This window comes from Bos taurus, chromosome 14, assembly GCF_002263795.3.
Source record: "Bos taurus isolate L1 Dominette 01449 registration number 42190680 breed Hereford chromosome 14, ARS-UCD2.0, whole genome shotgun sequence".
In the NCBI taxonomy this organism is placed as follows: Eukaryota; Metazoa; Chordata; class Mammalia; order Artiodactyla; family Bovidae; genus Bos; species Bos taurus.
Genome location: NC_037341.1, coordinates 31,379,414 through 31,404,336, shown reverse-complemented (window position 1 = coordinate 31,404,336; position 24,923 = coordinate 31,379,414). Strand labels below are relative to the sequence as shown.

The 24,923-nt window shown below is 35.9% G+C and overlaps 1 protein-coding gene across 3 annotated transcripts in view; it reads left to right on the top strand.

Annotated features, from left to right (window-relative positions):
- The window catches only part of ARFGEF1 (ADP ribosylation factor guanine nucleotide exchange factor 1), a 128,590-nt gene that overhangs the window by 52,207 nt on the left and 51,460 nt on the right, over positions 1-24,923 (top strand). For all 3 annotated transcript variants that reach the window (XM_059893121.1, NM_173997.3, XM_059893122.1), the window contains 5 exon segments: positions 1,973-2,249; positions 5,312-5,422; positions 16,429-16,604; positions 17,513-17,646; positions 20,814-21,048. In XM_059893121.1, coding sequence (XP_059749104.1) covers positions 1,973-2,249; positions 5,312-5,422; positions 16,429-16,604; positions 17,513-17,646; positions 20,814-21,048 — 933 coding nt within the window.

The window sequence follows — 24,923 nt, the reverse complement described above, 5'->3', positions numbered from 1 at the left end:
TTGGCACTGTTCTTGTTCTCAGTTATACAGTGCTGGACAAAACCAGCAGTGAATGACCATTACTCTCAAAGATCTTAAAATCTGTGAAACATAGAGGGAAAAGTGAGTCTTAAATAATCACACAAATATATAACTGAATTATGATAAAGGCTATGAACATGTGTCAAGTCATGAAACATATTTACTTCTGTGCTATGGATAATTAGAGAAAAGTAGGAAAGGGAAGAGAGTGAAAATTAAAGGGGGGACAGAGTGATTTTCCACATATGCTAAAATATTCTAAGCTGGATATGTAATTCATTTATATATACTACTGATAACTTTTCCTCGCCTTTCCAAATAAAATCACTATAAAGTGTTCAGTTCTAAAATTTGAAAGGAGAAAATGCTAGTTTCTTTCTCTAGAGTGGTCATCTTCAACTGGAGGTGCCCAAAGCCACATTTGAGACACTTGCTGGGGTGAGTCATGACCTGTCATGGACTGGGATGTTGCTAAACTCAGTTCAGTACAGCAGCCAGTGTCCACCCCATCCCAACCCCACTCACATATAACAAAGGATTATCTGATCCAAATGTCAGTAGTACTGATAGTGAGAAATCCTGCTCTAGAAAGTGTGAGAGTATATAGAAAATGTTTAAAGGTTATTTTCAGGAACGTTTCTAGAGTTTATACAAGTCTAGGATAAGTAGAAAAAAGCTAGAATTCAATACTGTTCTTGCCTGTAGTTCCAAAACATGTGCTTGCCCTACTAAACCATGGTACAAATTAGCTGAGGTTAGGCTGAGGGTGAAATTGGACTGCAGGTCATAGGTTCCTCGCTGTTAATTTGGAAATTGACTTTCTCATAAATGGGCTAAAGCTTTGGTTTGAGAAGTCTCTTCTGATTGTGTGTGCAACTCGTCATGCCCATCAGTTTCCTTATCTGTAAAACAAGGGAGTTAGATGATGTAGATTATAAGTCTCTTACTACCTTTTGAGCATTAAAATATTTTAATTCAACTTTATAAATTCATATAACTAATTCTGATATTTCCACATAAACTAGAATTTTTAATTTTTTAAATTAATTTTTATTCGAATATAGTTGCTTCACATGTTATGTTAATTTCTGCTGTACAACAAAGTGAATCAAAAAGAAAAAAAGAATATATATATATACACACACATATTCTCTCTTTTTTAGTTTTATGATACACATAACCTGGAATGTTACTAGGAGTATGAAGTGTTCATATTTGACACTGTAAAGTATTTATCTTTGTGGAAATTAATTCTGTGAGAATGTTTCTTATTAGGTCATGAAGACCAAAAGAGATGTGTCTAAAAGCAATAAAGTGCTAAAAAATGAAACCCTGTGATCTTGATAATTACTGTGTTTAGCATCCTGTAAGGGAGCCAATTTTACATGTGGTATTATATACATAAAAACGACAGGTCTCCTAAAATAAAACTGGAACATTTATAGATAGTTTTTTCATTCTTTAAATGACTGATTGGTCAGAGGCATTTAAGTACTTACTGCCATTTTATTTATTCATTGTAATTTTATTATTTTTAATACATTTGACAAGGTGACAGAAGAACATACTACATAAAGGTATTCACTGAAAAGTTCCCTCCACTTTTCCTAACTTCTGTCCCCTATAGATAACCATTATTACTAGCTTCTTATATATATGTCTAGGTTTTGTTTCTGTATATATAAGTAAAAATGAATGTGTGTGTATTTTATTTCCCTGTCTACTTTTTTCCTCCCTTAGTGAAACTTTTATTTGCTTTTAGGTAAGTCTGCTTTTCTGTTGGCAACAATCTAGTTATCATCCTAAGGTTATTTTTTTTTAAATTGTTTTTTCTTTTAAGTAATACATTTACATCATTTAAACACCAAAAATACTGACAAGAGGACACAGTGAAAGACGTCCATCTCTGTTCTTATTGCCAAATACAGGAAATTATTTTCTTTCTTTGTAGTTGCAGGAAGCCAAACAAATGGAAAAAGAAAGGCATCGACAGCACCACCATCTGTTGCAGTCTCCAGTAAGCCATCATGAGCCTGAATCACCTCAACTCAGATACTTGCCACCTCAGACTGTTGATCACATACCCCAAGAACATGAAGGGGACCTTGATCCCCAGACAAATGATGTGGATAAAAGCCTTCAGGATGATACAGAGCCCGAAAATGGATCTGATATTTCCAGTGCAGAAAATGAACAGACTGAAGCCGATCAGGCAACTGCAGCTGAAAGTAATCTTTTTGAGAAAGGGTTTGCGGGGGGGTCGGGGTGGGTGGCATGGAGTGTGTATTAAGGGAAGAATGTAGGAAGGCAATTCTGGTAAAGAAATGTGAAAAGAGTAATATGACCTAATGCATATCGGACACATTGTGGTAACTGTGGACTTCTTCCAGCCTAGTCGGTAAAGTTAATTTTACTTCAGCCCATACAACATCTATTAGTGATATTATGCATTCATTAGTATCTCACAAGCAGGATGATTTACAGATGGGTTTGGAGGAGATATGTTGCTAAAGAGGGTCATAAATGTCTGTGAGCATGTTATGTAGGCACTTCAGGTTTCTTAAAATTAGTTTATAGCAAACAGGAGACCTATTTATTTGTAAGGTTTTCTGGAATGTGACTGAGAATTTTAGGACATCATTTTAAATTCACAAAATACTGTTGTCAAAAGAGTACTGAAATTAAATATGAAAAGAAATCTTTTGAGTAACCACCTGACATATAAAAATACTTATTTTTAAATCCTGACATGTAATAGTCAATGATATTTAGATATTCTCTGGCAGTGTTTTTTCTAAGTATACTTATTTATAAGAAAAAGGTTACAAGATTACAAAAATTAAACTATATTTATTTATATTACAAATTTTCTCTAAAAATAATCACATGCAATCAGTTTTCCTCTCAAACATTGTTCTCAGCTTTAGCTATTCTATAAAATTGCCAGGCAGTGAGTTTCTTCCCTTCATCCCTCCTTAGCTTGGTGTCAAAAAATGATGGAAATTGTTACCTTTCCAATAGAGTTAGGATGGTTAGGGTTTAGTTACAGTTCATCTGAATTCTGTTTTTACTTGCCTTTGAGGAAAATCTTCTATAGTATATTTTCAGCTCTTGACTTTTTTAAACCACATCTTTTCTGTAACTGTGGCATGAACATTGGCAGTGGCGTGAATAAGTGGCTTTTTACTCTCTCGTGCTTTATTTAGTGTTTATTTTAAAAGGGACACTTTGGTAAACCAAGCATTCTCAGTACTCATGCTAATAGTGAATCCACACTGCCTATAATATGATTTACGTTTTTCTAGTCTGCCCTTGATAAAATTTCCCCTTCTTTCACTGTAAGCTTATAAAGGGACTGATTCAAAGAGCTGATCTATAAGAAAGCTGCAACTTATTTATTCTTCTATTTCTTCATCCATGCATTCAGCACACATTGATTTCACATACTATGTCCCAGGCACTGTGCTAGGAACTGGAGTTAAAAAGCTGATAAAGGTGTAGCCATTGCTCTTAGGGTATCCATCATCTGCCTGGAAGGTCAGGCATGTATAAATGAGTTATACCCTGCAGGTGACATGCATGAGATAATTCTGTCGAGGAAAGTTAGGAGGTACTTTTGTAGAGAAAGTGATGTTTTAGCTGGATCTTGTTCAGGTAAAGGTAGGAGTTGACTGGCTAGAAAATTTAGGAAGTTTTCTAACAGAAAAAACAACATAGGCTGAGACCCAAGGAATGGAAGCACCTACTGTGTAGTAGACACCACTGTAGGTGCTTTCAGGATGCAGAGCTACAAATACAACATAATTCCTGCATCATATTGTGATTACTTTGAATTTAAAGGTGTTTTTCTCCCTATAGCTATATAAATGAAAATTTTGCCTGTGAGCCATTGGTTCAGAGTGCATGCTCTGGAGTGGGGTCACCTGCTTTGAATCACATCTCTGACACTTCCTGGCTATGTGACTTCGGCCATAACAGTTAACTTCTGCAATGGTTTCCCATGTGTAATAAATATTACTTTAATCTATTTCTGTCAAATGACTTAAAAGAGAATTGACTTCTGATTCACTAATCATTTTGTGCAAAATTTAGTGACTATATTTAGTTACATTGAAACTATTACTTTTTAGACTCTTGGTAATAATTTTAGCCAAGTAGAGTGCAGAAACACACACCTTAAGAGTGATGGAAAGATTATCTCTCAAGACATTTATGTTTTTACTCCACGAAAGAATCTAAATGCTGTTGTATTGAATTTTTTGTAAAGTTATTGACTTGACATGCTTATTTATCAAATTTCTTCTGTGACATTCAGTATTTTGCAGAATGCAGCAAACAGTAGATTAGGAGCAGTGAACAGTAGGAAGAACGGACTTCTGGAAGCCAGAGTTATAAGTAGTGGTTCTTTATCGTAGGGTGAGTGGAGATCAGGGAATGTAGACAGTAGCACTGTCGGCTCGCATGCGGTCTGAGGCCATTTGGTATAGGGCAGTGGCTCCCAGAACAGGATCCCAGTTCCCAAAGCATCATAAAGTGCTGGTTGAGCCTTCCGGAGATATTTTCAGCATTTCAGAAAACCCAGTGGAAATCCTATTTTTATCTGCAATAGTCTTTACAGGCTCACCAGTTATATCAAGTTTTATTAGTTTCTTGTGTGTTCAGAATTTCTGATTGGCAGTTATATCTGTTTTCAATTACTGTTAAATTGAGGGATGAATTCTTTTTTACTTATTAAATTTAGTATTAATAAAACTAAATTGGATATGTGGAGTCTGTTGGGGAAGAAATAGTAAGGAAGGGCCCAGATAGCCTTGTCTCTGTTTCTTCAGTGACCTTGTTACATTAGAGCACAGTAATAAGCTTGTTGTTATTGGTGGGCCTCATTAATCAAAACAAGATTTAATTACATTTAATATTATTTGATTAGCATGTGGGACAAGTTAGAAATGTTTCCTTCAGAATACTTTAAAATTTTTTTATTTTTAAAGGATTATGTAATCTATAGGATTAATCTAAAGGATTAATCTTCTAGAAAACTTGAAGTTGAATAATTAATATTAATAGCTTGTCAAATGAATCATTTTTGAAGTTGACTTGAAATTATAAAACATTTAAAAATATGGTTTGGTTAAAATATTGAAGATTTAAAGAATAATTGCATCTACTTTCATATATCTATTTGATTTTTTCTTTTATTCTTAATTTCTTAGATTTTTTCCATTATAAATGTTTAGTAAAAATTTCCAAAAAGCTAAAATGATATTTTCTTAAATTTTTTTCTCTTTTAAAGCATTGTCTAAAAATGATATATTATATGATGGAGAAAACCATGACTGTGAGGAAAAGCCACAGGACATTGTACAGAGCATTGTAGAAGAAATGGTGAACATCGTTGTTGGAGGTAGTGTATCTGACTTGAAATTAATTTATTCTGTCTTACGTTTTATCTAAGAGTGGAGACAGTTTTTATAATGTGTGGAACAAAAAAGGCTAAAATTGTATGTAGAAAAAATTTTTAAGTGTCTTTGCTTATAAAAGAGTAGTTCCTTTTTCTCCAGTTTCAGTGATAATTTTTAAAAAAGTAAAAATCCACTATTTCCACTGCATTTAAAAAAGTTGATACCGTTTTATTATTATTTTTTGTTTGGTGGGATACAGGCAGGGTATATTCTTCATCCTCCTAAATATGCTAAACTTTGTAAATTAGAAACTGTTTAAATTTATTTGGTTTTTAGTATTTTACATCTTTGAAAAAATTGTGATTTCTTATACCTTTATTATTATGACTAAGTCATAATATAGGGTATAGGGTCAAGTCCTACCATGTGGATTGTATTATAAAACTTTTTTAAAGTTTCTTAGGAATTTTACTCACTTTTTTTGTAAATAATATTATAGATTTATAGATAGCGTTAGATTCAAGACCAATCCATTGAAGCTTATTTAATTCTTGTATCTTGCATAGGACTAAGCACAGTACCTTGCTACAGATGCTCTAGAAATATAATTAAATGTACAGTATGGCTCTTGAATGACAATAGTACTATTTCAGCCATACCTGATTTCAATTTGTAGCATCATTTCTAATAATATATTTCCTTCTTTAGTTTGAACATTTGAAGCACATATTCATCTGATTGCATTTTAATTTTTCATACATCTTTTCATTCAACAAATACTTAAGCAGCTCATAAAATTTCATGGTTCTGTTCAGTTCAGTTGCTCAGTTGAGTCTGACTCTTTGCGACCCCATGGACTGTAGCACGCCAGGCCTCCCTGTCCTTCACTAACTCCCGGAGTTTAACCAAACTCATGTCCATTGAGTCGGTGATGCCATCCAGCCATCTGATCCTCTGTCGTCCACTTCTCCTCCCACCTTCAGTCTTTTCAGGGTCTTTTCAAATTAGTCAGTTCTTCATGTCAGGTGGCCAAAGTATTGGAGTTTCATCTTCAGCATCAGTCCTTCCAATGAATATTCAGGACTGCTTATTTAGGATGGACTGGTTGCGCAATCCAAGGGAATCTCAAGAGTCTTCTCCAACACCACAGTTTAAAAGCATCAGTTCTTCACTGCTCAGCTTTCTTTACACTCCAACTCGCACATCCATACATGACTGCTGGAAAAACCATAGTGTTGACTAGGTAGGCATTTGTTGGCAAAGTAATGTCTCTAGTTTTTAACATTCTATCTAGGTTGGTCATAACTTTTCTTCCAAGGAACAAGCATCTTTTAATTTCATGGCTGCAGTCATCATCTGCAGTGATTTTGGAGCCCCCCAAAATAGAGTCTATCCCTGTTTCTTTTGTTTCCTCATCTATTTGCCATGAAGTGATGGGACCAGATGCCATGAACTTAGTTTTCTGAATGTTGAGCTTTAAGCCAACTTTTTCACTCTCCTCTTTCCGTTTCAAGAGGCTCTTTAGTTCTTCTTCACTTTCTGCCATAAGGGTGATGTCATCTGCATATCTGAGGTTATTGATATTTCTCCTAGCAATCTTGATTCCAGCTTCTGCTTCCTCCAGCCCAGCGTTTCTCATGATGTACTCTGCATATAAGCTAAATAAGCAGGCTGACAATATACAGCCTTGATGTACTCCTTTCCCAATTTGGAACCAGTCTGTTGTTCCATGTCCAGTACTAACTGTTGCTTCCTGACCTGCATACAGATTTCTCACGAGGCAGGTCAGATGGTCTGGTATTCCCATCTCTTTCAGAATTTTCCACAGTTTATTGTGATCCGCACAGTCAAAGGCTTTGGCATAGTCAGTGAAGCAGAAGTAGGTGTTTTTCTGGAACTCTCTTGCTTTTTCCATGATCCAGCAGATGCTGGCAATTTGATCTCTGGTTCCTCTGCCTTTTCTAAATCCAGCTTGAACATTGGGAAGTTCATAGTTCACATATTGCTGAAGCCTGGCTTGGAGAATTTTGAGCATTATTTTGCTAGTGTGTGAGATGAGTGCAATTGTGCAGTAGTTTGAGCGTTGTTTGGCATCACCTTTCTTTGGGATTGGAATGAAAACTGCCCTTTTCCAGTCCTGTGGCCACTGCTGAGTTTTTCAAATTTGCTGGCATATTGAGTATAGCACTTTCACAGCATCATCTTTTAGGATTTGAAATAGCTCAACTGGAATTCCACCACCTCCACTAGCTTTGTTCATAGTGATGCTTCCTAAGGCCCATTTGACTTCGCATTCCAGGATGTCTGGCTCTAGGTTGGTGATCACACCATCGTGATTATCTGGGTCTTGAAGCTCTTTTTTGTACAGTTCTTCTGTGTATTTTTGCCACCTTTTTTTTAACATCTTCTGCTTCTGTTAGGTCCATACCATTTCTGTCCTTTACTGTGCCCATCTTTGCATGAAATGTTCCCTTGGTATCTCTAATTTTCTTGAAGAGATCTCTAGTCTTTCCCATTCTGTTATTTTCCTCTATTTCTTTGCACTGATCGCTGAGGAAGGCTTTCTTATCTCTGCTTGCTATTCTTGGGAACTCTGCATTCAAATGGGTATATCTTTCCTTTTCTCCTTTGCCTTTCGCTTCTCTTCTTTTCATAGCTGTTTGTAAGGCCTTCCTAGACAACCATTTTGACTTTCTTTTTCTTGGCGGTGGTCTTGATCACTGCCTCCTGTACAATGTCATGAACCTCTGTCCGTAATTCTTCAGGCACTCTGTCTGTCAGATCTAATCCCTTGAGTCTGTTTGTCACTTTTCACTGTATAGTCATAAGGGATTTGATTTAGGTCATACTTGAATGGTCTAGTCATTTTCCCTACTTTCTTCAATTTAAGTCTGAATTTGGCAATAAAGAGTTCATGTTCTGAGCCACAGTCAGCTCCTGGTCATGTTTTTGCTGACTGTATAGAGGTTCTCCATTTTTGGCTGCAAAAAATATAATCAGTCTGATTCGGTATTGACCATCTGGTGATGTCCATGTGTAGAGTCTTCTCTTGTGTTTTTGGAAGAGGTTGTTTGCAATGACCAGTGAGTTCTCTTGGCAAAACTCTATTAGCCTTTGCCCTGCTTCATTCTGTACTTCAAGGCCAAATTTTGCCTGTTACTCCAGGTGTTTCTTGACTTGCTGCTTTTGCATTCCAGTCCATTCATAAGCCCTTTTGGAGGAGGTCATCATTACCCTACCATAAAGCCACCAGAACTGACACAGGACTGGGGAAACAGACTCTGGGAGGGCACACACAGAACCTTGTGCACACCAGGACCCAGGAGAAAGGAGCAGTGACCCCACAAGGGACTGACCCAGACTTGCCCGTGAGTGTCCAGGAGTCTGTGGTGAAAGCGTGAGTCAGTGGTGGCATGGCTCTGTAGGGAGATACAAAAGTTTATCTGAAATAGACCATGCTCTGAAGGAAAAAGGTTCTGGAGTGTAGGAATGTAAGATAAGTGTCATTAGAAAGAAACAGCTAAAATCCTATTAAATTCAGAAAAAAGGAATGGTTATTTCTAGCTAGAATTATACAGGAAGGCTTCATATAGGAGGTGACACTGGAACTTAGACTATGGATTTATGCAGGTGTAGGGAGTGGTGTTTGATGGTTGGACACTGTTCATGATGGTGTGGGGAGTGGTGTGATGGTTTTACACTGTTGGCTAAAGTCTGGAGAGAATGACTTGGAAATCAGCAGGCATTGGTTTGGGTAAGGTGGAGAGGATGTTGTGTCATATGGTAGAAAATAAGTTTGAAATAGTTAGGAGCCAACCAAAGGTTGGCGAGTTCCCTGGTGGCTCAGACAGTAAAGCATCTGCCTACAATGCGGGAGACCTGGGTTTGATCCCTGGGTCGGAAAGATCCCCTGGAGAAGGAAATGGCAACCCACTCCAATATTCTTGACTGGAAAATCCCATGGACGGAGGAGCCTGGTTGGCTACTGTCCATGGGGTCGCAAAGAGTCGGACACGACTGAGTGGTTTCACTTAAGCGACTCCCTTAACCAATGATTGGTTATACATTCCAGGCTTAGGATTTTGGATTTTGTCCTAGGGCAAAATAAAATTACCACTGAAGATTTTAGAACTAAGAAATGAACTTATCAGAATAACATTCTAAGAAGCTAAGTGGAGAAATAGAAAGTTATAAAAGATCAGTGTGTAGTAATCTAAAATTAAATAGGACAGTAACAGTGGAAATGGAGAGGAAAAACTGAATGAGAAGTGAGATAATAGATGTTGAATCAAGAAGAGCTTGCAGATGATTGACATCTAGGTGAAAGAGAAAATGAAGTGTCAGGAATTCCCAGGATTACCTAAGGATGTGGTGATTTGCTAGCAGGACACATGGCGCTCATCATATAGTAACATTCAGCACTATGATTTATGACATATCACGGTATGAGGCAAAATCATCAAAGGGGAAAGCTGTGCAGAGCAAAGTCTGAGGAAGTCAGGTGCACATTTCCAGGAGTCCTCTCCCAGTGAAGCTGCCTGAGAAACTTAATTCCTCCAACACTGAACTGAGAAGTGTTGTCTACCTGGGTAGGTCCTTAGAGACTGGAGTGCCCAGAGTTTTTACTGGGGCCTGGTTCTGTAGGCACCCTCGAGCTGCATATTCCTAGATTCCAGATTCCCAGAGAGAACACTGGTGTTACAGGATAAACAACATTATTTGCACAAACTGTTGGGGCACAGTGAGCCACTTCAGTAGTTCTGGGGATGGTAGAAACCCTTCTGAAGTACAAGTTCTGAGGTTCCAGCCATGGCTCAACCTTGCAAGCGGGGCTTTCTGAGCATAGGCAGTCTCAGGCCTGCTATATTAATATTAGCTCTTCCTGCTCAAGCAGTCGCCCAGTTTTGAGCCTAAATGGTTAAGTAGGTGGTAGAATTATTGACAGAATTGTTGAAGTGGAGGTTGCCATGAGGAAAAAGGGACTAATTTTTATTTTGACATTGAACTTGACCTTCAGGCGTGCCATTCATGTGAAAATGTTCATGAAATATATAATGGAAATATAACACCTGCCTTGATATCTCTTAGAACTCTGGCCTGAGAGATATCAAGCGGGTGTTACAGGTGGGAGTCATTCTGTTAAAATTAGTACTTGAAGTAGATTACCAAACAGAAAGGTGTAGAAGCAAAGGAGACAGCATGGTCTTAGGGGGTATGAATTTTTCCCTGAAAAACCATGAACTTATAAAAGATGAAAGAAAGAGCATTAGGTACCCATGCATTGTTTTAAAGTCTCATTATGTATATTAGGAGTTGGAAGACTGATCTGTGGACCAAATTTGATCCATCACCTATTTTTGTAAATAAAGTGGCATTGGAATACAGTCATGCTCATTTGTCTATATATTGCCTATAGTGGCTGCCTTTGCACTACAAAAGTAAATTTGAGTAGTGGCAACAAAGATCATATGGCCAACAAAGCCTAAATGTTTATTGTCTGGCTCTTTACCTGAAACACTTGCTAGTTTCTAATACATATGAACACAGACTGTGAAGTGAAAAAATTTTCCCTTGTTTTGCTTTTTTTTATTTAGAAAGTTTTCAAACTTTTTAGTTCAATGAACAGTACAGTGAAAGCTGTATGTGCTTTGATAGGGCACTAATTAACAATTTTGCTACATTTTTAAAATTGTCTTTAAATAGACCTGTGTGTGTGTGTGTGTGTGTGTCTTTGCTGAACTATTTGAGAATTGCCTGTATACAACATGCTACTTTCACCCTAAATAACTCAGCATATATCTTCTAAGAATAAGGGCATTCTCATACACGACCACAATTCCATTTTTACACCTAGCAAAAACAACACTCTTTTAAGAATATCTAATATAAAATTTAAAAATGTTCCCAGTTGTCCCCAAATGTGTTTCTTAATGTCCTTTTTTTTTTTTTTCTAGTCCAGGACATATTCTAGGGACACTCGCTGCATTTGATTTTTCTCTTGGGTCTCGTTAGTTTAGAACAAGTCCTCTTGGCTTTTTCTCATCTTTCATAACATGTATTTTTAAGAATATAATATTGTCTTGTAGACTGTTCCACATTTTGAATTGATCTGATAGTTTCCTTATTTTGATTTAGAGTAAATATATTTGGCAGAATACTGCATTGGTAATATTGGTATATTACATCATATAAATTGGTACATAATGAAGTTACCAGCTGTTGATATGTTTAGATTACTTGGTAAAGATAGTGACCACCAGCTCTCTTCACTATAAGGGAACCTTTTTCCCTTTATCATTAATAAGTAATCTGAGAGTGACACTTTGAGATCATATGAAGATACATTCACTTAGTGGCTTTAAAATCAGTGTAGTGATTTCATAATTCTAATAAATTAACATTTTTCTGTGAGAGCATCTCCCTTTAAAAAAAATACTATGAGCTCATAAATTCTTCTATTGTTCAGTGTGTTGTAATTCTTTACCGTCAGGAATCCCTTCAGGGTAATTCTCATGTCCTTTTGATGTGATTGCATTGCTCTTTGAGCAGATTACTTAATTTGAAATCCCAGATTTATCCTGAATGTATCTATTGGTGTTTTCTATACAGTTACATTGAGCTATTTATTCTTATCCAGTGTTGAATTGCTCTGACAGTCTTTCCTAATTTCCGTCATTTTGTCTTACGATTCTGTATTCAGAATGTTACAGGGGCTTTCCAGTACTTTATTCATCAACGTCCATTCTGCTGCTTTTCATATTTTTGTATTTCAGTAATTTTGTTTTTGTCTCAAAGAATCCTGTTTTTCTTGAGCTTCTTTTTTCATAGCACTTTGTTCCTGTTTGATACAGTATTCTTTTACATATATCTGGGAGTACTAATTAAAATTGTTCCAGCTATAAAATCTCTCTCACCAGGAAACCCATTTGCTCAGAGTGCTGACCTTTGTCCTTATTTTTGGTCTACAGACTTTGCATTTCTGTCTATTTGGAGACTAGAAAGACTAGGAACCCTCCTCCACTGTTGGTGGGAATTTTAATTTTTAAAAGCCACTATGTAGAACAGTATGGAGGTTCCTGAAAACACACACAAAAAAAAGACTAGAAAGGGTAGATTAAAGAGCTTTCTCAGTCATTTTGTGTGCTCTGTTTCCAGTTCTCATGAGGCTTTCCTCTCCAGAATTTGCGAGCTAACTGTGATCCAAAGGCAGACCTTGTTTCCCAGCTGAGAACTAATCATAAGAAGCACAGGCCTCCCCTAAGCAGAGTGTGGTGTAATGGTCCTTGGGCTGTGCTGTAAACACAAACTTAAGCCAGGTGAAGCTTAGGATAAATGCTCTTTAAGCATTTCATAAATTCTAGACTTGGAGTCGGGGGTGTTCTTCCAACTTGTTGGTTTGTTCCCATCCTTTGCCAGGAAGTCTTAGGCTGCCTTCCTTCAGTTAGGGCTTTATTTAGCATTAGTTAAGCAGAAACAGTTAGAATGGAAGCACAGAACTTGTAGGAGATTTCACTGCTTTACCAGGTTGGTTTTCCCTCTGTTTATTGCAGCACTCTGAGTGAGCTGGGATACTGCTCTCTCCCTACTACCTTCTTCTTAGGTTATAAGACCTACTATGCAATTCCTGCACTTCAGTTAACAGGCTGATTTCTAATACCTTCTCCATGATAATGGCTGCGGACAGCTCTTCTGGTAGACACCGGCATGGTTCCCCAGGATTCCCCTCCTACCCTATAGCCCTTGGCCTTCTTTCTATCTAGGCTTCAGAGTTTATTGGAACCCACATGGCGCAATTCAGCAACCTCTCAGGTAGCTCTGTCCTTTGTACGTGTTCAGTCGCAGGCTTTTGACGTTGGCTTTTCCATTAATCTGAACCTATCTTTTTTTTGGAGGGGGTCATGTTATGTATGTGGCTTGTGGAATCTTAATTCCATGACCAAGGATTGAACCCAGGCCTCCAGTAGTGAAAACACTGAGTCCTAACCACTGGACCACCAAGGAATTCCCAGAAACTCTTCTTAACCTTTAGGAATTCTTTCAAGATTTTGATCTCTTGATTGTATCTTCCTTAGTTTTCCAGTGCTACTAAAGACAATTTTTCCTATTTATATTTTTTCCTAGGAATTTCAGTGAGATTTATGAAAGGAGAAGATGTATTAGTGGGCTTAGCTCACCACCTTGTAAACAGAAGTCTGCACTAATTGTTTAGGGAACAATTAGAGGGAGAATTAGAGGAAAAACATAGAGAATAATAGTATCTGTTAAGTGCTTTCCTTGTATCCTTAATGATTTTATGTGTTTTACTTGTGTTTATTTATGTAATCCTCCCAGACTTGGAGATGTTTAGATACTGTTATGATTCCCTTTTTTACACATGAGAAAATTGAAGCACTGGGAGATTGGTAACCTGTAAGAAGTGGTAAAGTGAAGACTCCAATCCAAGCATGTCTGGCTTCAAAGCCTGACAATAAAAGAATGTTTTCAGTTCTTTCAAGAAATTTCCTAAGAAGGAAGGTATTATCAGTGATTATTAATTCCTTTAGAAATTTGATTAAAAAAGAAAAATAGACAGTAGCTGGTATGTGGCAAGAGTTGAAGGAAGATCATGTTTTTACAGTGTAAAGACTTGAGTGTGTTGGTTGAGTATTGGGGAAGATCCAGTTATGTGCACAAATTGAAACCGTAATATTACAAGAAAACATTCGGGGAGAAACGTACTACTAAATTAGGCAAGAAGAGATGAATTTTTGAGGCTGAATGAATGGTGTGCCAGGTACAAATATGAAGGAATGTTTTTTTCCCTGAAATGAGAGGGAAGGAAAAGATGATTGTTGATGTTAAGGAACTTTCTGGTGGGGTGAGGAAGAGTGAATTAAGTTAAATTATCTACTTAGCTAGGTAGAAAGTCTAAGTTGTTTACTAAGGGAAGGGCAGAAAAAAAAAGTTTGGAGTAAGTGCTTTGGGAAACAATTACCAGTTTCTGATAATCATTATTAAATTTTTTGTGCCTTCTTCCAGGGAGCTCTTTATAAATTCCTCATCTGGTTTTCCATATATATATATATATATATATATATATATATATATAATTCTTTACATATATATAGAAAGCCATAATAGTGTTTAGTGTGGCAGACATTAGCGTATTATCAGGTACACTCCTTTCATTACCCAGATCAGTTAAAAAAAAAATTGGGCACATGTTATCAATTATCAACAAAATTAATAATAGCTACCACTAATTGAGAACCAGTTGTGTTCTTTTTGTATTGTGCATGTGTGTGTTTGTTGGTGTTCCTCACAGACATTGTTATAGACATTGTTATCTTCGTTACTTAAAAAACTGAGGCAAAAGAAGATGAAATGACAAGTAACTTATCCAGTTAAATGGTAGTGACATGGGTGAAACAAGGGTCTTTCATGTTCCGAAATCTGTGTTCCTTCTAGTCATTGTATTTCCCTTATGCTAGCCTATAGCTTCTTTTACTTGGTAGCATGAAAGGAGTGGTTCTTTGCCAGACAGCTACTGAGTTATGACCACAGACATGTATGTGTTCCTTTTTTTATTCGTATTCTTTGCCATTATGATTTATTACAAGATACTGAATATAGTTGCTGGGCTATATAGTAGCATCTTGTTGTTTATTCATTCTATATATTGATATAACATTAATAGTTTACATCTTCTAAACCCAACTCCCAGTGCATCCCTCCCCTGTATCCCCTACTCCTGTAACGATAAGCCTGTTCTTTATGTCTGTGGGTCTTTTCCTGTTTGTGTCGTATTTTAGATCCCACATAAAAGTGATGCCATGTAGTATTTTTCTTTCTCTTTCTAAAGACTTCATTTAAGTATGATAATCTCTAGGTCCTATGTTACATCAAAGGGCATTATTTCATTCTTTTTTTTAAGCTGAGTATTATTGCAGTGTGTGTGTGTGTGTGTGTGTGTGTGTAAGGTTGGCCAAAATATTTGGGTTTTCCCATAAGATGTTACCAGAAAACCTCAATGAATATTTTGGCCAGTCCTACACACCCACGCACCCATCCCCAAACACACACACACACACACACACACACACACACACACACACACACATCTTTATTCCTTCATCTACTGATGAACATTTAGATTGTTTCTTTTCTTGGCCACCACTGCAGGGCTTGTGGAATTTTAGTTGCCTGACCAGACATTGCACAGGGGGTCCTTGGCAGTAAAAGTGTCAGGTTCTAACGGCTTGACCCAGGGAATTGCTTACATTGTTTCCATGCCTTGGCTAATGTAAATAATGCTGCTATGAAGTGTTCCTTTTTTAAATAACATACATTACACCTAGAGTAGTTCTAAAACTTGGTATTATTTCATTATCTATGTTTGTTCTACTAGAAGTCATTTATTTCTGTTTATCTTACAAGTGTGATTACTCAGAGTGACATACTGGAGTATATTCAGGGCCATTATTTCCATAATTGTTCCAAAGAGTCTATGTTATTAGAGGTATTAATGGGTGTTCTAAAAAAGGGGGAGTCTTGTGATAAAATGAATTTTGGAAACACTGCATATTGTATATCCCCTTCGGAGAACTCAATGCGTATTAGAGAATTAAAATCTATAATAAAGATACATATTTTCCATCATTTTAGTAATTTACTTGAAAATGGAATTTTGTTTGGAAGAATTTTCTTTTCATTGTCTTAAGGCATTAGCATTCATTAGAACTCAGTTTAGTAAATGCTAATATATTAGTAGACTACAACTAAGCCTCTGTTTTGGCACATTCTGGTTAGCCTTTCATCAGCTGAGTGTGTTTCATTGCTAGAGCTACTTACAGATCATGTTTGGATGTATTCCAAATGAATACTTACTTGTTTATGCTAACCTTTAAATGGTGCCAATACATCTTGCTTCTCATTGCTTTTCTGCTACTGTTTCATTTTAAATAGTCTATGCCTTTTTAGCAAACTTCAATTAGAAATGTTTGCATGTTTTTTATTCTTGCCATTTCAGATACGGGAGAAAGGACTACCATAAATGTAAGTGCAGATGGCAACAATGGAACCATAGAGGATGGTAGCGACAGTGAAAATATTCAAGCAAACGGAATTCCAGGAACACCAATTTCTGTTGCTTATACACCGTCCTTACCTGATGACAGATTGTCTGTCTCTTCCAATGATACTCAGGTAGAAATAAAGGAAAAAGTCCTCTTCATCTTAAACATTGATAGGCTACCAGCACCTTGTGGTGAATATATCCAGTTGATAGTGCTGGCTGATTTCAGTTTGAGGAAATAAAAACTTTTTTAATTGATATAAATCTGAGCAGTTTATTTTCTTTAAAATATTGATAGCTAAATTTCCAACTTGGAATGTGTCTTATAGGTGTTCACATCTCCCTCCCATTGAAATTACATTAAAAAAAAAATTATCACATATTCATAGGATAATTCTAGTATACTAGGAGAAGAAAGAACTTTTAGCTAGAGAACATTGTCTTTGTTTAGGGCTGCAGTGAAATCCATACTGTAGTAGTGATGGGCCTTCCTCATCCTTCCTCCCCTATATTTGGTATATTTTTTCCTTACCTTTTTAGATAAGGGAATCCTACTCTGAATCATTGCCCCATACATAGGGGTAAGTCTTCTTGGCCTTGCTGGCCTTCATCAGTTAACAACTTTTAAACATTGCCTGAATAGTCTCGACTGTCTTACGTCTTATCTGCACAAAGTAGACAAAATATAAAATAGGACAAAAAGATAAAATACCCAAGGACTGGTAGTAGAAAGCATAGCTTAGGCCATGGACGAGGTATCTTATCAAGGCACGATGTGCTATTAATAGTTTCTGTTAGTAGTAGTATAAACCAAGTAAACGTTAAGAGTTTGGTAGCTGGGGGAATGTTTTAAAAGAGATATTTATTGTTGGGGATGGGAGTGGCATGTCACCGTAAAGAAAAGCCATGTGGCCATTCCTCATCTGATTTTCCTTCCAATAGAACCCCACACCCTACTGATTGAGTAAAGAATATTGAAGACTGGTATGATTTTATACTGGCAAATGCCTTTATTTACATGGTGTGTTCACTCATTTAGGAATCTGGAAATTCTTCAGGACCTTCACCTGGTGCTAAGTTTTCCCACATTTTACAAAAGGATGCCTTTCTAGTATTCAGGTCATTGTGTAAACTGTCAATGAAACCACTATCGGATGGACCACCGGATCCAAAGTAAGTCCTCGGCTTTTCTGCCTGACTGATGCAGGTTTTGAAGCTTGAACCTTCTTGTGTCTTTGGGGTTTCTTTTTTCCTCTTTGTCTTTTAGGACCTTCAAAATTATTTTTTAGGGTTATTTTACTTTAAAAAAAAAAAGGAATTAAAAAACAGTGAGTGTCAAAATTTAGCTAGAGTAGATGTCTTGCACTATTTCTGAAAGCACACGAACAGCATTATAGAATTGTGTCTGGTTCATTGTAGGTGCTCATCAGGGATTGAATGACTGAGTGAATTATTTTTTCAGTATAGTACGTAACACTGGAAGTAATGTAGCCCTTTACATGTGTCCTTATGCTAGGCATCTGAAAGCTACCAGTTGAAAGGTAATAAAACCTAACAGAAATAAATCTTAAAAGTCAGAATGTAATATAATAACATACTCATTAAGGTCTGAAAAAATGCTACAAGATAACTTCCTCCTGTGGGGAGCAGGAAATACTTTAAGATAGGAATCACTTGTCTGATTCTCTTCTTATATATTAGTTTAAACAGTAGAGAAGTGCCATTTTTCTAAGTCATAAATTGGCAAATGTCTTTGCATTTAGATGATTCCAGTGCAACTGATTCCTGCTGAAGATTGAGTTTGGGAATTTCTAGAGAGCTCTGCTCCTCTGATGTTGCAACATGATGTGTCATATACATCAGTTTTAGGAGAACTTCTGGAATAAGAGCTTGGAGAAGGCCTGAATGATTTTTAGAAAGGAATATTGAAATAGGGGGAAATTCATTTTAAAGACTCTATTTCAGTTTCTAGATGTCAACTGGGAAGAAGACTGGAGACAGTTATATTAAAAACTTTATAAGTTTTGGGAAACCACATTTGTTACACTTTCTACAGTTTTGTTTTCTTTTGTCACAGATTACTGATTCAGTGAGAAACATCTTTTAGGCCCAAAAACCTGGAACTCTCAAATCTTTTTAGGCCCAAATCCTGAGAGGCAGAAAGAAGTACAGTTTATTGATTGTTACATACTTTGAAAATACAGATGCTACATAAAAAGGATTAAGGTTGTTCAGATTACAATATAAAAGTTGATTATAACTATATATTTAAAATTTTTAGTATGAGGGGAGGCGGAAACTGACAGCTTTGACAGCTCATTCTGGATTGATGAAACCTTCTTTAAGGAGAAGATAAGAATTTGGTCCTAGTGTTGAAGGCCATTTTTGCCATTATTTAAAAATATTATTGACCTTAAAAGCCTTATATGTTTGTTTTTCCTAAATCAAACCTTTAATATTACAAAGGATAATTATGAGGATTAATATAAATTATCCTCCTACATGGTGGGTTTAAATCAAATACTAGGAAATTTTGTTGGACCATAAAAAAAACCTTCTTGACCACCAGAGTCATTAAATACTGGAACTGAATTTTGAAAGAGATCAGATTTTCTACCCCTAAAACTGTTCTTTTTCCAGAATATATGATTTTCTATCTTGAATGGTATTTTTCCAAAATTAATGATCTCTTATATATAGTTACATAATTTTCTTTTTTGTGTTTGCTTCTCTTTATATTTTGTGGCCTTTCTAAGATAATGATCCAGGAATTGTTCTTTAAGCTGGAATCATATTAATAATTTGAAACTACCCCATGAAAAACTGCAAACCTGTAATTTCAAGCTTGTTTTGCCTATCAAAAGTATACTTGTGTTATAAGACAGTGATTTGCTCATTTCTTCATTGATAGATATCTTATACTTAGTAGATACTTAATGTTTAAATAAGAACATGAATAAATCCATTGATTATTTTGATCCATGCTAACAAGGCATTCTGTTAGATGCTGGGAATACAACTGGGGAAACATTAAAACTGTGTTAGAGAATGGTAAGCTACAGGATTTAGCTACCGTTGGAATTGAGCAAAAAGGGTGATAAATGTGAGCTAGACTAGGAAGTAGCAGTAGTGGATAAGCCTGGGAAAGCTCGGCAGCAAGGGGGAATACCTGGTCCACTCTGTATTTTCCTGTAGCTATTCAGTCTTAGCTCTCATTGTTTCTAACTTGATTTATCTACTTTTTGGCAGGGTGGTTGGTTTTGGTTTTGGTAATACTATATCTGCTGTACATACGGATTCTTAGATTCAGAGGCATAGGCCATCTTGGAAACATGACTGTGTATTAATGAGCTGTGATATTATTGGTTCCAGTTTCATTTCAAAGATGGCAGTATTTTTTGTGGTTCCTATTTGCATAAAATTAAATATTCCCTGTTAGTTTTAGGTCCTTGAGTCGCTTGACACTTTAACCATAAATTTTTAAGGTAGAAATCAAGAGCAATTAAGCTTACTATATGGTAGAAATGTGACTGAGTAAAATTTGGAATAAACAAACATAAGAACCATCTGCTAAGCATTTAAATGTGTCCTGTATTTGGAAAGTTGCCAAGGATAAATCACTCAATCTCCTTGGTCTATTGGACTTAAAAAACCTGTTTCAATGGGAGAAAAATTGTATTTGTGAAATCCTGATAATTAAAATTTTAGATATTGATCAGAAAAATAAAATTTTAAATTTAAGCTTAAATGTATTTTTCAGCTTTTCATTATAAAAATATTTATTAATAGAGTGAATGGGTAAGCTACTAAGAGGTACAAGTATTCTAAAAGCCTCTTTTTTTTTTTTTTTAAGTTTAAATGGTTACTGAAAAAGTAAGCTTTAAATAATGCTTTGTTAATGCCCTAATAGTGTTTTTTATTACTGTTCAGGATTTTTGAGTAGCATAACTTAGAAAAAAAGTACTTTGGAACCTATTTATACTAAATTTGGCCCTTCGTCTGAGAAGTTCACAATGATTTATAAAGAGTGAAATATATTTGTGAAAGACAGGAACAAGGCATAAATCTTTTCTTGTTCAAAGGAGTAAGCTGATGTTAGATATGTGTGAATGATAAAAGTTCTTGAAGTTATGTGGTAGAAGAGAACACCAGTGGAACTACGTATTACTAGCGGCTAAACTTATTTGTGTACTTTTCTTTTTTTATGCTGTTGAGTTTTCTCTTTCTTTCCATGTAAAGGTTTATGGAATTATGTGGTATAGGAAATATCTTCGGAACAACCCATTGTCACCATGATGTTACACTTGTCCACATACTGTGCCTTCTTTTTTGTATTTTAGGTCTCATGAGTTACGATCCAAGATTCTTTCACTGCAGTTACTTCTATCCATTCTGCAGAATGCAGGACCTATTTTCAGGACAAATGAGATGTTTATTAATGCTATAAAGCAGTATCTGTGTGTTGCACTCTCAAAAAATGGAGTTTCATCTGTCCCAGAGGTTTTTGAGCTGTCTCTTTCCATATTTCTTACTTTGTTATCAAACTTCAAAACACATCTGAAGATGCAGATTGAGGTATGTTCTGCATTTAGGCATTGTTGGATATTTCATTTGTTTCATGTTAAATCATATTTTAACACAGTGGAAAGTTCAGAACATGAAATAATACTTGTGTATTGTTGTGTTAACATTTGCCTACAAAGTGCTAAGCACTCAGTAAGCACTAAGAATGCCAAATCAAATTAAGACATAGCTCCTGCCTTCACAGAATTTATAGTAGTTCCACGAATGGTTTTAATTGTCTTGAATTAATTTGGTCCTCACAGTAACTTTCCTATTGTATGTATGGTACGTAATAGTGAATTTGGTTATCTTGAAAGGAAGCTCTAAATAAATACTTTGTCTATGTGGTTTTAAGCTATTTAAGTTTTTAGTACTTTAAAGAGGTGATCACGAAGAATTATATTTTAGGGATTATATTTAGGAGATTTGAAATTTTAACTTTTGTATTTTTTCCCCAGTGTACTTATTATATTCCTCAAGTTTTCTCTTAACATCTTTGGAACTAGAATAACAGTTACATCATTCTAAAATATTTCCAGAGACTTAGCAAAATGAACCTAGGGGATGTTTCTAACCATGACATGTATTATGCAAGTGTACCAATTCATGATCTTTTTTTCACACCTTCAAATAATTCAGTATATAAAAACAGCACTTTATGTTTTACCTATTTAATGGGTTTCTTTTCACAATTTGTCCTTTGTGGAAATACTTGTTTTGGTTGGGACATGATATAATTTAGAAACACTTCTGCTAGTCAACTTTTACCTTCATGTTTTGTTTGATATGGTATGCAGGTTACATTTTAATTTTTATTCCTGACTCTAATAATTCATTAGCTCACAGGAAGAATACATTATTACTTTGCCAGAGTTTTGATATCTCCTTTATTGTAAATGTTCTGTAGTATCAGATTCATGTAGAGCATTATTATGGGAATGAGACAGAATAAGGCTTTGGTATTTAAAGTAAAAATTTTTTAATTTGGGTTCTATTTTTGGACAGGAAGAAGTTTCAGGTGCATTTTTGTTGTAAAGTTTTTGAAGTTTGCCATATATATGTTAAAATAATACAAGGCAAAACTAGAAAGTTACTGTTTTTAGATAGTTTTTTCTCATTATCTTCAGGAACTACAAATAAGAGACTTTAAAATAAAAACTTGTGAAACTTTTGCTTCTGTAGCAAACCAAAAGTATTTCATTTGATGATGAGGCATTTAAATTGACATTAGAAAATTTTGGAAGACTTTTGTGCATTCAGTGACTACTACTCTGAGACGACTGCTTTAAGTACTATTTAAATGACTCTGTGAAGTATAAATTCTTATGGAACCAGATACCATAAAGCTCATTTAAGTTGTGATTACTGTTTCTGTAAAATAAATTTGATATAAAAAATTTTGTGTAGGCATGAATTTAAAGGGAAATACTTAAAGAAATTTCCTGTCTGTTCATAGATGGTAGATTCTCATTAAAACTATTGTAGTAATAGTCTGTTGTTGTGTTTATTTTTTTTTAAGCGATCAGGTTTATTTCACTCTCGATTGTCCCCTGTGGGGAGAATATGAAGATAAAACAAGATAAATATAGATATGCTTTTAAGAGTACCGAACATATTCAAATACAGGATGAACTGTGTTCCAGTTGGAGAGAAGCCAACATAAAACAACCTAAATTTGCAAAACAGAATTGAGATGGTTGTTACATGAAGATTTATTTTATGAGAATATTCACTTCAGAGTTTTTATAATATGATTTTTCCTTGGGTAGTAACTTACATATCTATTTTAGAAAATACAGTTTATACACACTTTTTCAAGACAATATCTATTATGTGAAGACAAAGTACTTCTGTTATTTTACATGTATTTCATGATAGGTGCTCTGTAAATCTTTAGAATTTTTTTTTAGAGCCCCTGTTGATCGGCATTGTGTCTTAAATTACTCTGATAGTCTTTTGCTTATTAGTGCAATTCAATAACCCATAGATAGTAGCTAAAGACGTTTTCCCCTGTTTTCTCCAAATTTGTGTTTTTTATTTATCCCATAAATGAGGGATATTCACACTGATTCACAGCACCATTAAGCTTCTCATCTTTCCATGGTGTACTTACTCCAGACGAAATATCCAACAGTTCCATTTATTAAACAATTAGGTCCAAACAACTAAACAATTATTTTTCTGAACAATGAAGTCTGCATTAAATTGAAGAAAGTAGGGAAAACCACTTAGCCCATTGAGGTATGACCTAAATCAAATCCCTTAGGATTATACAGTGGAAGTGACAAATAGATTCAAGTGATTAGATCTGACAGACTGCCTGAAGAACTATGGACTGAGGTTTGTGACATTGTACAGGAGGCAGTGATCAAAACCATCCCCAAGAAAAATAAATGCAAAAAGGGAAGATGATTGTCTGAGGAGGCCTTACAAATAGCTGTGAAAAGAAGAGAAAGGCAAAGGAGAAAAGGAAAGATAAACCCATTTGAATGCAGAGTTCCAAAGAATAGCAAGGAGAGATAAGAAAGCCTTCCTTAGTGATCAGTGTAAAGAAATAGAGGAAAACAACAGAATGGGAAAGACTAGAGATCTCTTCAAGAAAATTAGAGCAAGGAAACATTTCATGCAAAGATGGGCTCAATAAAGGACAGAAATGGTATGGACCTAATAGAAGCAGAAGATATTAAGAAGAGCTGGCAAGAATACACAGGAGAACTATACAAAAAAGATCTTCACAACCAAGATAATCATGATGGTGTAATCACCAACCTAGAGCCAGACATCCTGGAATGCGAAGTCAAGTGGGCCTTAGGAAGCATCACTACGAACAAAGCTAGTGGAGGTGATGGAATTCCAGTGGAGCTATTTCAAATCCTGAAAGATGATGCTGTGAAAGTGCTGCACTCAATATGCCAGCAAATTTGGAAGACTCAGCAGTGGCCACAGGACTGGAAAAGGTCAGTTTTCATTCCAATCCCAAAGAAAGGCAATGCCAAAGAATGCTCAAACTACTGCACAGTTGCACTCATCTCCCACGCTAGTAAAGGAGTGCTCAAAATTCTCCAAGCCAGGCTTCAGCAATACGTGAACCATGAACTTCTAGATATTTAAACTGGATTTAGAAAAGGCCGAGGAACCAGAGATCAAATTGCCAGCATCCGTTGGGTCATCAAAAAAGCAAAAGGGTTCAAGAAAAACATCTGCTTTATTGACTGTGCCAAAGCCTTTGACTGTGTGGATCACAGTAAACTGTGGAAAATTCTGAAAGAGATGGGAATACCACACTACCTGACCTTCCTCCTGAGAAATCTGTATGCAGGTCAGGAAGCAACAGTTAGAACTGGAATGGAACACAGACTGGTTCCAAATAGGAAAAAGGAGTGTGTCAAGGCTGTATATTGTCACCCTGCTTATTTAACATATATGCAGAGTACATCATGAGAAACTCTGGGCTGGATGAAGCACAAGCTGGAATCAAGATTGCCATGAGAACTATCAATAACCTCAAATATGCAGATGACACCATCCTTATGGCAGAAAGCGAAGAAGAACTAAAGAGCCTCTTGATGAAAGGGAAGTACTTGCGTTTGAAAGAGGAGAGTGAAAAAGTTGGCTTAAAACTCAGCATTCAGAAAACTAAGATCATGTCATCTGGTCCCACCACTTCATGGCAAATAGATGGGGAAACAGTGGAAACAGTGTCAGACTTTATTTTGGGGGGCTCCAAAATCACTGCAGATGATGACTGCAGCCATGAAATTAAAGGATGCTTGTTCCTTGGAAGAAAAGCTGTGACCAACCTAGACAACATATTAAAAAGCAGAGAACATGTGTACACCCGTGGCAGATTCATGTTGATGTATGGCAAAACCAATACAATATTGTAA